The following is a 17,442-nucleotide window of genomic DNA, read 5'->3' as shown; positions in this document are numbered from 1 at the left end:
TTTCCTAAACCAAAGATAGCATAAACTTGTTGCTTACGTACGGGTGTTATAACTTAATGCTGCTTACAAAATTACTTTCTGTTCATTCTTAAGATTAAGATATTTAATAAAACTGAATTAGTAATAAATAGTGGAGTAGAATTTTCACCAAATACTGCAATAATAAACATGGTATATATTTCCTTTCCTTTTCATGATATCTGCCACAGTTAAAAAGTAAACATATCATTATTGTTATTATTACTATTATCATTTTATTTCCACATCAGTGGGCACCCCTAGAACAGCCTGGTTCGGCTAGAAGGGTTTACATTATAAAAAATTGCAGTTGATTGCATTCATTGGAATTGCACGAGATGAAAATAGATTGAAAATACATATCAAGGTAAAAACTAAATACATAAAATAATAAACAATAAAATAAATAAACAACAAACGATAAAAAACACAGTGGTGAATCCAGGAAAGCCTTTGCAGGGAATACTTTTCATATAGCGCTTATTGTTCGTGTTTATAGCGTTCTTTCTCTGTGACCTGTCTATAGCGCTTCGAGCTGCAGAAAGATGAAGCATCGATTCCCAGGGAGTTATACATTCCGATCGTAATTGCCCTATACACTGACCTAAGCTATTGCACATTTTGCAGAAAAGATTGTAGACAAAATGTCAAACGGCACCGAGTTTTTTTTTTTTTTTTGTGATGTCTGTGGGTAAGCAGAACATCACAACGAGTTACCCTGGTGGTACACTCCTTTCAGAAAAATGTTATCGCCAAAAGGTTAATCTAACATTCATTTTAGAAATGAGGAATTGTTATAACCAGTTTCAGGATTTACTGGTATCTCAGTTAGCAGGCTATTAGTTTAATGCTCTGTTTATAAATATTCATACGAGAACGAATACAGAAAAGAGCAAAAAGATTGGTGAGAGGAATACAGTGGTTTTCTTACTAGGAGGGACTTAAATTCTGTAAGTTGCAGTATCTGGAGAGTAAGCACTTGCGAGGTGATCTGATTGAGGTGTAGAATACCTTGAATCGTTTGAGCAGGTTCAATGTTGATGGAGACTTCCACTTGTGAGATTTAGAAATTGAGGGGCATAAATTCAAATCGAGGAAAGACAGTTGTAGAATATTTTTTGACTGATGCTGCATAAGCTTGCTATCTTGCGCCATATGCCTCTAATAATGCTAATACTAATGCTAAAAATTCTAACTTCACCCCAGTAGACTACGGGATTTATAGACTACATTTTGAATATAATATATTTGATGAAATAACAGCATATTCCCAATCTGAATAATATCTTATTCCCGTCATTCTAGCCCTCAAATTCGAAATGGATAAAGACGACAAAGACCATACCACTTAAAGTGATCGATACTATCCCACTACAACTGTTGCTTCTCAGGAAACAGAGAATATTTGCTAGTGGAGATGCAGATAATGAGTTACCCTTTTTCCTTTATAAAGACGTGTGTTCGTTGTCCTGTCCATGCTACTCTTTGATAGGCAGTGTATTCGTAAATTGTAAAGGTATTGGGTGGATATATACAGTGGAACTGTAAACTAAGATGGCTCTCGCTGTAAAACAGATCTAACTGTAATTAAATTGGTTTATCGTGTACCCGACTGGATTTGATTGCAACACGATAAGATTTGGATGGACACAACTTAAAGATGCTATGAGTTGTTAGCGTGTAGTTTTTGTTCCTCCAGAAATATTTTTGAATTGTGCTTGAGATCTGTTCTTACGTTGTTTATTTAATAACAGTCGTAAGCTTGGGAATCTAGAGTTCATCTATCTCAGGAACATAGCACGGATTTCTGGCTTAAAGAAGGCATAAACATCATTTCTGCTAGAAAACATAGTCCATGTTCCTTCAACCTTTAAACGCAGATTATGCCTAAAAACCGGCGGTTACAAGAGAGTCCTGTAGTGGAGTCGTTGTTTCACAGACTGAAGAAGCACAAACGGAACTTGAATCTGTGATAGTTTTGATCGAATTAAATTTTTCGTAGTCGATTCTGATTTATGGATCCGAATATTGAGTATCGGAGCAGTATCACGACTTCGCAGATGATGAAGACTAATAGATGTTTTATAAGTCCATTATATTTGTAAGGGGTTCCTTCCAGCTAATGTCTCGTATGTGTATTTTATTGTTAATTTTAGCAACATGGGATTTAATAATAATAATTTACGGTTGCGGTTCCTCATTTCAACATTTTTTCTTCCTCATTAAGGGAACTCCGTATTAGGTTACTCATAATTTCAATCATCATAACACCAACGTGTAAAGTTTACTTTCTAAGGGTCAATTTCAAAACAACCTAACAATGTAATTGTACATTTACCAATTACAGGAAGCCAAAAACATTGAATAGCACTCGACTCGATTATTTCCATTCTGACGTCATCTGTGAGTTGTATCAAAATGACGTCACAATGGGAATAAATATTATAAAATGCTGTGGTCATTCACTGATGCTTCAGAATATCTTTGACTACAGGACCGGACTGTACTTAGACTAGCTAATTGGATTTATTACTTAAAACTCGGGTTACAACTCGGTTTTCTACCTGCTGAAGAACAGGTGATCCGAATAGCGCATACCATTTAGGAGAGGTGAGGTGAGGGGTATGAATTCGGAATTCGGCATACGACACGATTGTGTCGAATAAGTTTATTGCATTCATTTCGCCGAAGTAGTTTTGAATGTTCAACTCTGCCATCTGCACAAAGTTAGCGAATATGTTATTACATTGCTTGTGGTATTACGTACGAAACCAGATTACAGAAGATTCTTCAGAGCTTCCGTACGATGACCTGTCGTCGACGGCGTACGAATACAATCACCTTACGTCAGCTCTGCAGAAAAGTCAGAATTTAGATTCGTAACGTAATCGCTTCAACCGATGTGGTTTTCCATATTTTTGAAAGCTAATTTTTTTGCAATGAGTTGAGTTGAATTCATTCATTCCACTTTGGGGCTGTATGTTATGTTATACACCTAATATACATAATGTGTTATGTATTAGGTAATATTTAATATTATGTATTAGCTTCTACTAGCACATTATTATGTATTAGGGATATTCATTGGCACTGACTTGCCATCCACGTTTGGATTCAATCCAGTGGGTGCAGTGTGCGCGATGAGAATCCCGAAGAGGTATACGAAGGAGAGGCGTGGCGAGGGACTTTCTATTTTGGGCATGATTAAATTTGGGTCCTACGACTTTCATTGTTAATTGATTTTAAAAAAGGAAAACATTAAATATGATATAATAAATCAAGGAACAGAGTATATACAAACGCTTTCACAAATACACTCCTTCATCATCTAAATTGAGGGGCCAATTTATTAGGTATCATTCCATGAAAGTTTTTTTTTTTTTTTGTGGTAAAACTACGTGTTTATTATGATAAGGCGGTTCGTGTACAGCTATGGAAAACCTCCTGTGTAAAATGTGTAGTAATTTGTGACGTATACTCCGTGATTTGTGTTGTGTGACTACCACTCCAACAAGTTATTAGCGAACAACCCTACGCTCTTTTAAAATTACAACCGTTGCTCAAGAAACAGCGATCATCTCATTCTCAAATCTGGTCCTAGCCACTGAAATCCCAGGAAAGTAGGTGGCAGGACCCGCCAGAGTACTCTAGCTACATTGGTACACCCGGTCAGCTTCCCCGTGGCATGATGTGGTAACGTCGGGTCCCACTATGGGCTCGGCGGCTAATAGACCGGAGGAACAAAGGGCACAACACAATATACAGCACATGATCCCCACACAGTTCAAATCTCTGCTCCGATACAATGTACACCCGCGGAGATGGGAGAAATCCCAGGAGCCGTTAGACACTAACATACCTTATACCACTCCAGACAGGAGAGCCACGAGAAATGGCCAGATCCTGGAAGATCACCTGGCAAACACTACATTTGAGATTCTCAACTTGCCACACCAACTGCCAACTTTCTGTAACACTCTGTGGGAGGCCACAATAGATGTATAACTCGCAACTGCGAATGTCGCCCGATAATATTATATTAAACACTGGACGGTCCAAGACTCCTGGACCACATCCGACCACAGAGTGATTACATACCAGATACAGAACCAACTCAGTAGAACCCCGATGACAAAAACATCACTAAACCGCTTCGCAGTTAATAAGGCAAATTGGGAAACTTTCAAGGAAAAACTCACTGCTGAGGTTCGGGAGTACTACCAGACTGCGAGCCGACCCAGAGAAGCAAATGACCTGCAAAGAAAAGTAACTGAAATCATCATAAAAGCTGCTAGCGAACAGGCAATGAAAAGGAAAATCCCAAAGCCAGGCGCCATGCCTTGGTGGACCCCCGACATTGAAAACCTGAGAAATGAAGTAATGAGACGACGAAAGGACTTCCAACGGGCCCGGCGATCTTGGCCGGTTGAGGTATAGGTACTCGGCCATGAGGGATAGGTATAAAGACGCAAGGAATCGATACACAAAATTAATAAAGGACACCAAGCGCAAAACTTGGGAAATCTTGTTTCCACAGCAGGGAACGCTAAGTAGCCACTAACATACACTCCAGAGGAGAAGTCGCAGAAGCAACAATGACCCCGCTGGGTACCCTGACCACTACGTGGGATGACTCGGTGACAAATATTCTAAACACCATCTTCCTGGAACAGGTAACTCCTACCCTCCCAGAACAACTGCGGATCTGTCAAGAAATGACTCATACTTCACTGACCAACAAGAAACACCCTTCACTGTGGATGAGCTGCATGCGGCCGCCATGCAAATCAGAAGCAAAAAATGCCCTGGCCCAGACCTAATGAACCGGAAATTGTGAAGAAAGCGGTGGAATACACCCCGGATCTGTTACTGACGATATATAACACCTGCCTCCAAGAAGGAACCTTTCCTAATGACTGGAAAATTGCCAACATCAAACTTAAATCGAAAAATCCATCAAAGCAGCCAGAAAAACCAGAGTCCTACCTTCTGATCGCCTTACTCCCAGTTGTAAGCAAACTATTTGAGAGAATGCTGCACAAGAGGCTCCTCCACAAATTACGAAGGGGCAAACCTAACAAACACAATGCAATTTGGATTCAAACCTGGCCTATCCACGATCCAAGCTCTCAAGACACTGCTGGATAAAGTAGATGCCTGTACTACCAAATATTTTCTTGTTATCAGTATTGACTTCGCAGGGGCGTTTGACGCCATCTGGTGGCCGAGCGTCCTCGCGAGACTTAGGCGGGCTGGAGTGCCCCTAAACCTGTATAACACAATCAGGAGTTACCTAACACAGAGAACGATCGAAGTACATGCACTGTATAGGAAACTAACTAGACAAATCCACAGGGGGTGCCCGCAGGGCTCTGTCCTAGGACTCCTGTTATGGAATATGATTTTAGATGAATTCCTGGCCCTTGATATTGGCGAAGTCGGCGCCCAGGCCTTCCCTGATGATTTGATAATAACTGTTGCTGCTGACTCACGAGCGCAGATCAAAGAAAAAGCCAACCACGCGATACAAATTTTGCAAAACTGGGCTACAATCCATTGCCTGCGGATTTCTCCAAGTAAGACCTGCTCGGTACTCCTGAAGGGCAGACTCGACCCTTGCTAGACCACCGCAAGTGAAAATCCAAGGCACCACAATAAAACTTGCTACAGAAATCAAATATCTCGGAATCATCATTGACAAAAATCTGTCTTTTCAGTCCCATCTAAAGTACATTAAACAAAAGATACGGAAATATTCTGCATTGGTCGCAAGAGTGACCAGGAGGGACTGGGGGCTAAGCAAGCGGACCCTGTCCCTCTACTACAAATCTACCTTCATCCCGGTCATCACATATGCTTCACCAGTTTGGTACAAAAAGGTAACCAAAGTGGTAAATAGAAGAACTTTGGACAGCATCCAGCGGTCAATAATTCTGACAATCACACGAGCTGTCTCCACAGTCAGCACGCAAGCACTCCAGGTTCTGGACGGAGTCCTCCCGCTGGACTTGGAAATCACCAGATGCGCCGTGACATATAAAATGGCAAAAGAAATACTGTGCACTATCCTGAACTTCACGTTGGATCTCACCAACAACAGGAAACTTGAAAAAACCAGACTGCTCGACTACCTCCGACAGGAATGGCAGGATCGGTGGACAGAATCCACTAAAGGGGAAATCACCAAGAAGTTCCTCCCTAGCGTAAACAGAGTCTTTCCAAAACTCCCGAGTTGGTTCCAACCAGGGCTCCACGTCACCTTTCTGCTCACAGGGCACTTGCCATTTAATGCAAAACTATCTAACTTCCGAATCACTGAGGATCCCCGTTGCCTCTGTGGCCACGAGGAAACATGGCAACATCTCATGTATGACAGCGACCAGTATGAGGACCTGCAATGCAGGCTCACCACTGCTATCACCTACTTCCCGCAGAACATGGAACAGCATCTTCTCGACTCGGATCAAGCATACAAAGCCCTTACAATTTTTGCACAGAAACTCTTTGCTAGAAGGCGAGCACTTATAGCAAACCACCATGCACAGCACCCAGAAGCTGACGATGAATCCCAAAACCAGGACTAGAGAAAACCGGAATGCACAAGAAAACTGTACCAAATAACCCACAACCACGAACATGACCATCATTTAGCCTTGTTCACGAGGGACCTGACAACCAGGAAGACCTACGCCTGAACCAGAGACAACCTGCACAGGACTTGATTCATGTATGACCCTGCGACTGGGATCTGACTCCTATATTGAAAAAGAACACCAAAGAAGATCCGGTTCAGATCACTTGGATCCCCACGTGCTCACAACTGTCAATGCCTGATGGCGATCTGTACCGGGCTCCCTTGCCTGGTACCTTTACTCCCTTTCCCCTGGTGGGGAGGAGGAGACAGTCTTGTCTCCTCTCCACCCCTGCCAACCCTGATTCTTCTCCTGGTGGGGCTTGGGCCTGCCTCACTGAAAATCCTGGGATCGCCTTCTCTATTGTCCCCATACTTCTGTCTTTTCTCTCCAGCCTTCAGTCCCCCCTACTCTGCCTAATATGCCAGCGTATAACCCCACACAAACTGCAAAAACTTATCCGCATAAACCTCAATTGTCTTTTCTAATTCCAGCGTTCACCCCTACCGAGTCTTGTTTTTTTTTTTTTTTTTTTTAGGCCCTAGTCACTGAAATCTTAGGAAACTAGGTGGCAGGGCCTGCCAGAGTAAAACTTCATTCTGTGTACCTGGTCTGCCTCCACAAGGCCAAGTGTGGACAACGTTGGGCCTCAGTAGGGGTCCAGCGGCTAAACGACCAGATGAACAATGGTACACAACACGAACATGACCAACACGAACAGGAACACTACACGTATACAAAATCCACACACTTTTAAAGCTCTGGCCTTCCCAGTGAACTGGTACACCTACAATGAAAGCAACGCGGAGATGGGGGAAACCCCTGGTGCCGTTAGACATCAACACACTTTACAATTACCACTTGGACCAGATAGTGCAGTGGTGTCTTCACTGTTCTGCTCACACGGGGTAGAAAAGACCCAAGTTCTAATCCATTGATGACGTGAGGAAAGTTTTGAACTTTTTTCACTCCGTGGCTGAGTTCGTCGATCTCAGGCGTAAATATTTTTACCCCAGAAAATCTGGGATTTTTCTGAAAGAAAACTAGTGGGGGGAAAACTGGTGATGAGGCAAACTAAATAAAATAGTTTATTATTATTTTTTTTATATTTTGCCAGATGGTAGCAAGGTATGCAGCCATCTGGTTTCCACACCCTGTTAGGAAAAGTCAAGAAGGTATAGTTTTGGTCCTCATAATAAACAGGGGAGGATTATGATTTGAAAAATGTTGGCTGGTCCGACGAATCCTGGTTTGTGCCGTGTCATGTAGATTGGAAGACTCGAATACGGCTAAAACAGCGCTAAAACACATTTCTCAAAAGGATAATGAGCTGTCAAGAGGCCAGAATTGTATAAACTGATTCCTGGAATATGCAAGTAAATTCAGCCATTGCGAGTGGCCTTCCAAGTCAGCAAATTTCAATACAGTTGTGCACTCTGGAATGCGGTGGAACGAGCTATACGAAAAAGAGATCCCCATTCATCCAATTGGGAAGCAATTGAGATACCGTGACTCGGCATCCCTGTGGCATGATTTTAGCAGTTCGTTGGATCCATTCCATGAAAAATCAGGGTTGCCCTGAAGGCTGATCCAGGATTAGTCGCTGGTGACAGCGGTATAATAGCGTGTGAAGTGTTTCCGAGGTGTACATTGGATCCCTTTATATGCCAGTGTACAAATATGTGGATGTCGTTATCTGGAAATAACTTTTAATTCGATCGAGGCAATCGCCAGGGGTACACAAAGTAAATGAAGATTTCATAGTAAAAAGGTATAAACTGTGTACGGGGAGGAACCTTAATAGCCATGTGGAGCACAGTAGCAGAGATGCAAGTAGTCCAGCCGGAGAATATGATGTGTTATCTAATGCTGAAGCCAAATGCAAAGTGGCAAGTATTGAATGAAAAAGAAGCCTCCACAAAATTTAGCTCATCAAAAATTTTAATCGTTTATATTTTACTGTATAAAGTTCCTGTTTAGGCACCGGCACGACTACCGCCTCAGAGTAGCTCATGAATATGATTAGCCATTGTATTTAGGAAGTGTGAATAACTTCATGCATAACTTTTAAAATAGTGTACCACTCTGGCGTTAGGAGTTAAGCTTTATAACTACAGCAGCTGACATTCTAAAATGTAAGATTCGAAATCCATGTGATTAATGAGACAGAAGTTATCTGTCTGAATAATTATTTTAGTAGTTCGTTGGATCCATGCCTCTTAATTCCTCTAACTTTGGTTAGAGGAATTAAGAGGCATGGATCTTAGTATGGTTAAAGGATCCTCTTCTAGCCTCTAACCAAAAGTTATACTGAAGGATTTGAGAAGAACGAACGCTTTTTATAAGATTTTATTCTCATTTGATGTTATTTTCAAACTAGTCAGTGATTAAGTCACAATTGAAATAAATTCTAATATCGAGCAATTTACAGGTTCCGCTTCCTGTGGTTATCAAATATGGTGAGAATAATGAAACCTGATTGGTGCAGATGACCAAATGGTGTCCCTATGTGGTTATTCGCCCAAATACCCATACAATAAGTTTATCATCGAATATTGGGCCATGAGAAGGCTCATGACCCAATATTCATTCAAAACGCATAGTGAACCTTAAGGACTCCACTGTGGCACTGCAGTTGCCATGCCATGGGACCCGCACGTAACGGACTAACTTTTGGTTAGAGGCCAGAAGAGGATATTTCCTTTTCCTGCGATAGCATGAGTATCCATATCAGAACTCCTGATTCTTTAATAGATTGGTAGAACAGTGTATTGTGCTTTATGCTCATTCTGTCCAAAATCAAAGACGAAATTCCATTCGAATAGGGAAGTGAACTTTGTATTTAATTTAAACTATGTTACAAATAAAATGTTTCAGAAAATAAATCATTTCTAGGATGTTGACTGTTCAGAGAAAAGAAACAGTTATTAAAATAGAAGTCATGGAAGTTACAGGTAGTAAGGAATTATATATGCCTGCTAACTTTTAAAATTAGAATGCCAGTCGGGGATTAAGCTCCGTGGCTACATTAGCTGATACCATAGTATTATGTGAGATTAGAAATCCATGCAATTATGATAGACGGACATTATCCATTATCTTGCTGTTAATATTTGCACCCTTTCATATACTTCTGAAGGTCTTTGCCTTTACAATGGTTTCGCCATCCGGACCTAAGAAAACAGGTGAATAAGAAAGAATTCTGAATTGGCAGAAATATGTCATTTCGTTAAATAAAAATATATACAAAAATCATTAAATTATGATTGCTTTCACTGCATAACTAATGAAATTGTAAATTTAAATTATATTGCTTTATCTTGGACACTATTGGGATTCAACTGCAACATGTTGGCTACAACATATAATGTTGGATGGACACATCTTATGGTGCTGTGTCCTTACTATAGCTACAGCCTTGTCTAGATGATCTCTCATTGCTTCTTTAACCAGTGACTCTGTTATATTCATATCCCCTTGAAGAGAAGTTGCGCTAACATCTCTGAGTTGATTCGTGTCGCCCTTTGATCCAGCTTTGTGAACTGGGGATAAGTTCCAAAGATGCTCTCGTAATTATGGCTAAGGGTTTGCTTACCCCCTTGCTGCTTCCTCCCTTAATATGATTATTATTATTATTATTAAAATCCGTTTATTAAAAAATAGCAAGTGTTTGCTTTCACCCCTTATACACAGCCGACCGGCTAGAAGGGTGTACAAAATGTAAGAATTGCAATTATATACAATATGAGAAGGGTGTACAAAAAGCAAAAATTACAATTATTTACAGTATTTACAATATAAGAAGAGTGTACAAAAATGCACGAATACAATTATTTACAATTTACAATATTTACAATATTTTGAGTGAACTTGTAAACAATATTTACAATATTGTTTACAAGTTCACTCATTGTCAAGATTATAGTTGAAGTAAGCAGTGCGCTTCTGAGATGCTCTTCACTCTGTACTGCTTGCTTTCGGAGTATTTCACAGGGTCTATTGTCAATGAGTTGAAAAGGTTCACTGCGTTGTTTGGGAAGAAGTTCTTCAGACAGCACAGGTTGGATAGTTTAGAATGCAAAGGTAAGTAGGGACTGTCATTACTGCGTCCAGCACGTGGAGTAGAGATAAGTCCTCTAAGACTGGGGGCGTCAATCACACCGGTAAGCATCTGAGAAAGAAGAAGAATATTCCTGGATGCAATGTGAACTCTCCAGGGAGTCATATTTAAGTTGGTATATAACACAGCCCTGGAGATGGTGAAAGCATTGCCCGTGACCCTGTTCATCCATCGCATTACCCAGTACTCGACTGCGAGGAATCTATTTATGTACGATGTCGGGGCAGAAGACCAGATTGGTGATGCATACAATGCGATAGGTTGTAGGCACCGCTGGACGTATCCTCCGACTATATCTACGTTCAGTAACCCCGTCAGCTCTTGTCGATTAGATAGATCCCATCCACCCCAGTGCCTTTTTTTTAAAATTTAACTTCAACAATTTCTCTTCAACTTTTCTTTCAGTTATCAGAAAATAGTTCAGTTCCCTGTTAGAGTTTTATAAACTTCTGGCATCTGCCTCTCTAAAATAACTATTCGGCCCGCCAGAAACCTGAGCAGGTTCATCCACAGTTAAACCATTGACATCAAGTGGACTAATGCGATTCAACTCCTTCCTTCTACTGTTAATATAAGTAAAGAATTTTTTACTGCTTTTCTTAGATTTCTTTGCCAGAGAAGTCTTTTTGTCTGCTTGCTCGACTAACCTCCTTTGTGACTTGGTTGCAGACTAGTTTATATCTACCACAGGCTTCTCTATCACCTGATAATTTATATACATCCCATGTACTTTTCTTCTCTGTCAATTTTTCTTCTCTGTCTCAACAGTTCTTCTGACATCCATTTAAATCTAATCCTTAAGCAATATTTCTTAGTTGGTATGAAAAGCCTAGTAGCTTCTATGATCATTTCCTTGAATGCTTCCCATTTAGAGTTTGTCATTGGTAATATCATTAGTTGGTCCACTGTACAGAATTTAAAAACTGCTTGACACGAGTGTAGCCTCCTTTACGAAAGCAAAAAGCCTCCCCTTTACCCCTGATGGTTGTAACATCTTTCAAGGCGCCTCCGTAGCCAGGTGGGCAGGAGCAGCAGTGCGTAGCACACGCTTCTTGATTAGACCGGGATTCGAGCCCGTGAGCCACCAAATATCGAGGATGCGGAAAGTTCAGGGAATGACCACCGCATATCCCCGGAGCAATATGGCCATAGTTGCTAATGCTCCTAAAAACCAAATAACAACAACAACATCTTTCAGTAAATCCCCACATCAATACACTGTGATCGCTGCCACCTAGTGCTTCTTTTATCTGCAGATTCTTAATGTATGAATAATCACCGCTTACAACCAGATCAAGAGTTCTCTCTCGTTGCCTGTCTAGCATGCTGCTGTAGAAAAGAGTCATCCAAGAAATCCACAAAAGTCTTGCTAGTGTGGGAATAACCAACCCACAAGTTAATAAATGAAAAGTTAAAATTCCCAATTATATTTTATTTACTGGCGCGCTCTATTTCTTTGATCAGTTTCTCGTTGGACTCATCACAGTAATTTGGTCTGTAGACCTAATTAGTGAGATGTTTTATTAATGTCTTATATGACACTCCAACTCTAATTTTTTTCTTTCATAGTGCTTATGTCACACTAAACTAATTCAACATTGCACTGCACCCATGTCAACTGGATGTATTGCTTTAGATTTTATGACTTTTATACTATATTTTATACTATAACTACATGCATGTATTTCTACACGTATGTAGTTAAAGTATAATATTTGGGTGTGATGTGTTATAAGGTCGTATTATTGGATGTATATGTTATATTTCTAGAAGTATGTATGATTTACACTTACTTTTTTTGTAATGTAATATAGAAATGCACATAGGCACCCCTAGCGGAAAGTTCAGGGAATGAACTTTCCGCTAGGGGTTTCAACCCTGAACAGCACTTTTTCAAGTGCTGTTCAGGGTTGAAACAACCTGAGCAGGTTCATCCACAAACCGCAATGAATAATACACAATTATTATAATTTAAATAATTGACAAATTCGGCCACTTCAATACATACAGAGTGGGTAAAATTATGTATACACACCTTGATTATCCATAATTTATGGATTAGAAGACCAATTATTATTATTTCTTTTTTCAGATTGTCTGAAATCCATAGCAATGGTGGAGAACACACAATCAAATCTTGATGAGAAAATGTGATCCTTAAATGGTACCGAAAATTTTAAAATATCGCAGAGATTCAGAGTGCACAGGAAAGACAATATGGAACAAGGCGTCTACTCGTCTGACAATAACCCTTCTGCGTGATAAATTGAGCATGGAACTGTTCACAACATCAATAAGACAAGCAGTGGGAAGAAAAGGACATCAAGAAGTATCGAAAAGGTTGAGGCAATCATCTATACATTTGACCGTTCACCACAAAAGTCAACAAGACATTGTTCTGACAACTACACGAGTCAATCAAGTGGCATAAGAATCATAAAATGACATAAATTTGAAGAATGTTAAACCTCGATTACTGCATGCAATACAGGAAAATAATCTAGATCGACGAGCATAATTTTGTGAGTGGTATTGTCATAAAATTGGTGGAATAGGCGCTTTTGTAGTTGGCACGCATTGGTAGTTCTAGCGCTTGAAGTCATATTCAAACTAATTACATATTTGAATCGTCACAACTGTGTTTACTGTTCCAGTAAAAATTCTCACCTTACAAAAAGATGTCGGGGCAATTGTGTGGGTGGGAATCTCTAGCGGGATTATCGGACCTTACAGATCCAATGCCACTGTTATTGGGGTAATTTATTTTGAAATGTTAAGGAATTGCATAAAACCAATATCAGAAGCACGTTTCAGATACGATGGTAGTTATTGAACAGAATGACACAGCACTGTCCGTGACTATCTGTACAGGGAATTTCAGGAACAATGAATAGATCGTAGGGAAGTGCTTTTTGAATACCCTCGAAGGTCGGTGGACCATTCAGATTCATAAATAATGGATTGTTAAAGTGTGAATACGTAATTCTTACTTAATTATTGACATAGGTAACTTAATGGAAACCTGCTTAAGGCATCTTTAATGCAGTGAAACAGGTTATTTAATACTTACCATATAGAGAAATCGTGGCGGTTGTAAATTTTCATGGCGCACTGTATATCGTTATTGATATTTTCATCACGAAGAGCTAGTGGAGTAAAAATAAAGTCAATGAATCCAAAAAAGCATTTTCTCTTAATGGAAAAATAAACTACGAAAACTGTTTAGCGATTTCTGAAATATTTTTTAACTAAGTGTTAGATTGCAAATTCAACGTATATTGAGGAGTAACGCATATCTTGAATATTAACATTTTGTCAGAATAATTTCTTTTTTATCCAAATGAAGCGAGTATTTAAGAATTTTATTCAAAATATGGACCAAAAATACGCTGTGTATCACTAAGTGGTTAAGTGAGAGTTAAAACGTACATTTGTACTTTGCCGGTAGTGATTCAACCAAATTCCATTGCAAATTTTAATTATTTTGTAATCACAAAAGCGAAAATTTGGAAATCGCTTACCATCACACGATATGCCACATTCATTTTGAGGACCCGGAGGGGAACACCAGTATTTCTCATTTATCTATAAAGAAAAAATAAAGAAAGTACAAGATCTTTTGTTGTCTTTAATTAAATAACAGAAAACTGAAGATATCTTAAAATAAAATTAAAAAAACAAATAAAAACCAATTTTTAATATTTTATGTATAATTTCAGTTTCAGTGAAATATGTCTTTGAACTGAGTCAGTCTATTTAGTGAAAATTTAACTAAATTGCGAGAACATTAGTGCTAATCGATTAAAAATGAATTTTTACTCTGTTGCGAACCTATATCCTTAAATGCAGTCCTGAACTCTTTACATCCGTATAAATACCTGAAAAATTCCGTGGTCAAAACTGCCATCTGTGTTGGGACCTCCCTTCACTCCAGTTCTAAAATTGCTTTCATGTTTGACCAGGCATATAACTATAGGGGAGAGAATAAATACATATTAGCAGGTTACAATATTTCATTATCGAAATCTATCAAGGTTTTGTGTTATTGGCTGAGCGTACCATCTTGAATTACCACTGACAACCAAACAAACATTTTACTTTGGTTCTTACGGTTACATAAATATTTCTAATCTTCTTTTGAAAATAGTAATTAAAAACGCAAGCATAATTTGTTCATACTTCGGTTAGATCTATAGAATTTGAAACTAATCGCTTGATAACAAATATTATCATTGCCCGTATTTTCTGGTCACGTAGATGACCAACCCGACTCAATACCCCCCCCCCCCCGTACTCTCGGTTAACTATTCAGCTATGTCGTCTTAATAATAATTTCCCTAATTTTACCCTCAATATTTTTCAGATTAATATTATGGATTTTTCACAAATACCTTGAACATTTTTTCTCATACCAATTTTCCATACCTTGTTTATTAATGGAATAAATGCCCTTGGCTACTGAATTGTCATTTTTCATTATCCGCTTGATACTATAGTCTTTCTCTGCTAACGGTTCCTGTACCATCATACCTGAGATATTATTTTGGCCATTGGTGATGACCAGATCAAAAACATTTCTGCCCCTGGTACTCTCCGTAGCATCGGTAACATTCTGATGGAGATTACAGCTTTCAAGTTGATTCAGAAAATTTACTTCACAGATCGAGTTTCCAATGATATCGTTCATCAATGAAATATATTTTTTCATACTCCATAATTAAGTATAAAATAATTGAAGAGTACTTGCTTTCTTAAAATAGCGATAATGTAAATGCATCTGGTACTTGAGTTGTACCAACTCCAAATTTTCATTCTGCTCCAACCTCGTATTTCATTCTTAACATAAAAATTAAATTGACATAATATCGTAGAATAATAATAAATATGATGTTAAAACTAAAGGTTGATTGGATGTACTTACAGTCAGGAATTAGGGATTTTTTGATCCCCGAGGAGAGGAGCTTCTTAGCTAATTCACAGGGTGCAAATGTCTTTCCTGATACAATACCTGCTAATCCCAGAAGGCATAATAAGATGCATTTTTCTACCATTTCTCTCCTTAACGTGGTAAAAAAAAAACAGAACAGGCAACCTCTAAATTGAAAATTGTAAGTTGATTTTAAAGAGAAACATCTCAAGGCAAATGTACATGTAATGGGAGCGTAAGATTGCTCGAACTCTTCCTATTTCCCGTCCAAGCTTCCTGTTAACTTAAAAAAAATGCGTAAACATAATCGCTTATCGCTTCTTGCAGTTTCGGTAGGTTCCTGGTGAAATTCATGTAAACAGCTCTGTTATATTACTCTCAGAAATACTAAAATGCTAAAAAATGTTGGTCTCTGCATATAAAGCCACTGTCATTTTTGTTTTACGCCTCATGAATTAATACAGAAAAGTAACGCATATATTAGTAGCAAAATATAATTTAGAAAAAAATTCCTCTAATGTCCGACACAATTTGAACCCAGACCGCACCAAACGAGGGACGTGGAGTTAGAAAAACCACTAGCTCTACTGTCACAGAAGACAAGGGTGCATTTGTAAATTTGGGGATCCTCAGCTGAGTAGATATACTCTGGGCTTAAATAAAATATTTGTATAAAGACTCTTACATGGGAATTCCGGAGAAAATATTTGAATTTTTTAATTTTTTAACGCAAAAACATTAATTTAAGGCTATTTTATTAAAAATAATTTAGTGGCTGTAGCATGTACTGTGTTTGAAAGTAACTATTATGCCTAATTTCAAAACATCATCATCATGAACTTGGTCCGGCTTAGGTCTTTTAAGACCTGTTCCGTTGTAGCTCTTGGAGGTGATCTTGATCACGCCATCGTTGTCTTGGTCGACCAACATCTCTCTTGCCTGTAGGTTTGTAGTTAAAGGCTAATTTTGGGATCCTGTCTATGTTCATTCTTTCTATGTGTCTGATCCATTTTTCCTGATACCGTTTTAGGTCCTTTTATGTCCTGATACCTTTAGGTACTATGTTATCTACTTTTAATTTCTTGCGGATATCAAAATTTCTTTGATGGTCCAGTCTTGTAAAGCCTAATAGTGGTCTTAAAAATCTCATTTGTGCTGCATCTTTCTTATTTATGACCCAAGTCTCACAGCTGTAGAAGAGGGATGGTTTTGAAGTGATGTTGCGCAGTCGTAATTTTGTTTCAGTTGTCATTTGTTTTCCGAAGTGGCGTTTAATCGTTCCATCCATTTTATTATATTTTTAATGTTTTAATAATAATTTTTATATTTATTGTGGATGTCTTTCCCTTCATTTGAGATTAAATTTCCCAAATAGGTGAAGTCAGATATTTGTTCTATTATTTTATCATCAATAACAATTTTGACTCTTTTTATGTTTTTCCCACATAATCCCATTGATTTTGTTTTTGAGGTGTAGATTTTCATTTCATACTTTTACCTATTTTATTAAGTTCATTTGTTGCTGTCTGTGGTTCATCTTCGGATTTTGCAATTATAACTTGATCATCGGCATATAATATAGTTTGGATTTTATTCCTGTTGTTCAATCGTATTCCGTTGTTAATTGTTTGTTTCCATTCTTTACGAATTTTATTGATGTAGATATTAAATAAATTTGGTGAAGGTCCACATCCTTGTTTCACTCCTTTATTGGTGTGAATTGGGTTTGATAGTTGGCCATTAGA

General features: G+C 38.6%; 1 protein-coding gene across 1 annotated transcript; it reads right to left on the bottom strand.

Moving 5' to 3' along the window:
- Positions 1–9,483: 9,483 nt before the first annotated feature.
- Positions 9,484–15,886, bottom strand: LOC150077738 (lysozyme c-1-like). The gene is made up of 5 exons (XM_090384648.1): positions 15,692–15,886; positions 14,649–14,740; positions 14,292–14,355; positions 13,841–13,916; positions 9,484–9,823 (listed from the first exon to the last, which is right to left on the bottom strand). Exons 1-5 carry the CDS (start codon positions 15,819–15,821, stop codon positions 9,757–9,759), a joined length of 429 nt encoding a protein of 142 aa, XP_090240774.1. The 5' UTR covers positions 15,822–15,886; the 3' UTR covers positions 9,484–9,756.
- Positions 15,887–17,442: the final 1,556 nt, after the last annotated feature.

The sequence above is a fragment of the Mastigoproctus giganteus genome, chromosome 11 (assembly GCF_048544385.1).
Source record: "Mastigoproctus giganteus isolate SK-2022 chromosome 11, ASM4854438v1, whole genome shotgun sequence".
NCBI lineage: Eukaryota > Metazoa > Arthropoda > Arachnida > Uropygi > Thelyphonidae > Mastigoproctus > Mastigoproctus giganteus.
Note: the sequence above shows the minus strand (reverse complement) of the source record. Positions and strands in the feature narration are given on the sequence as shown.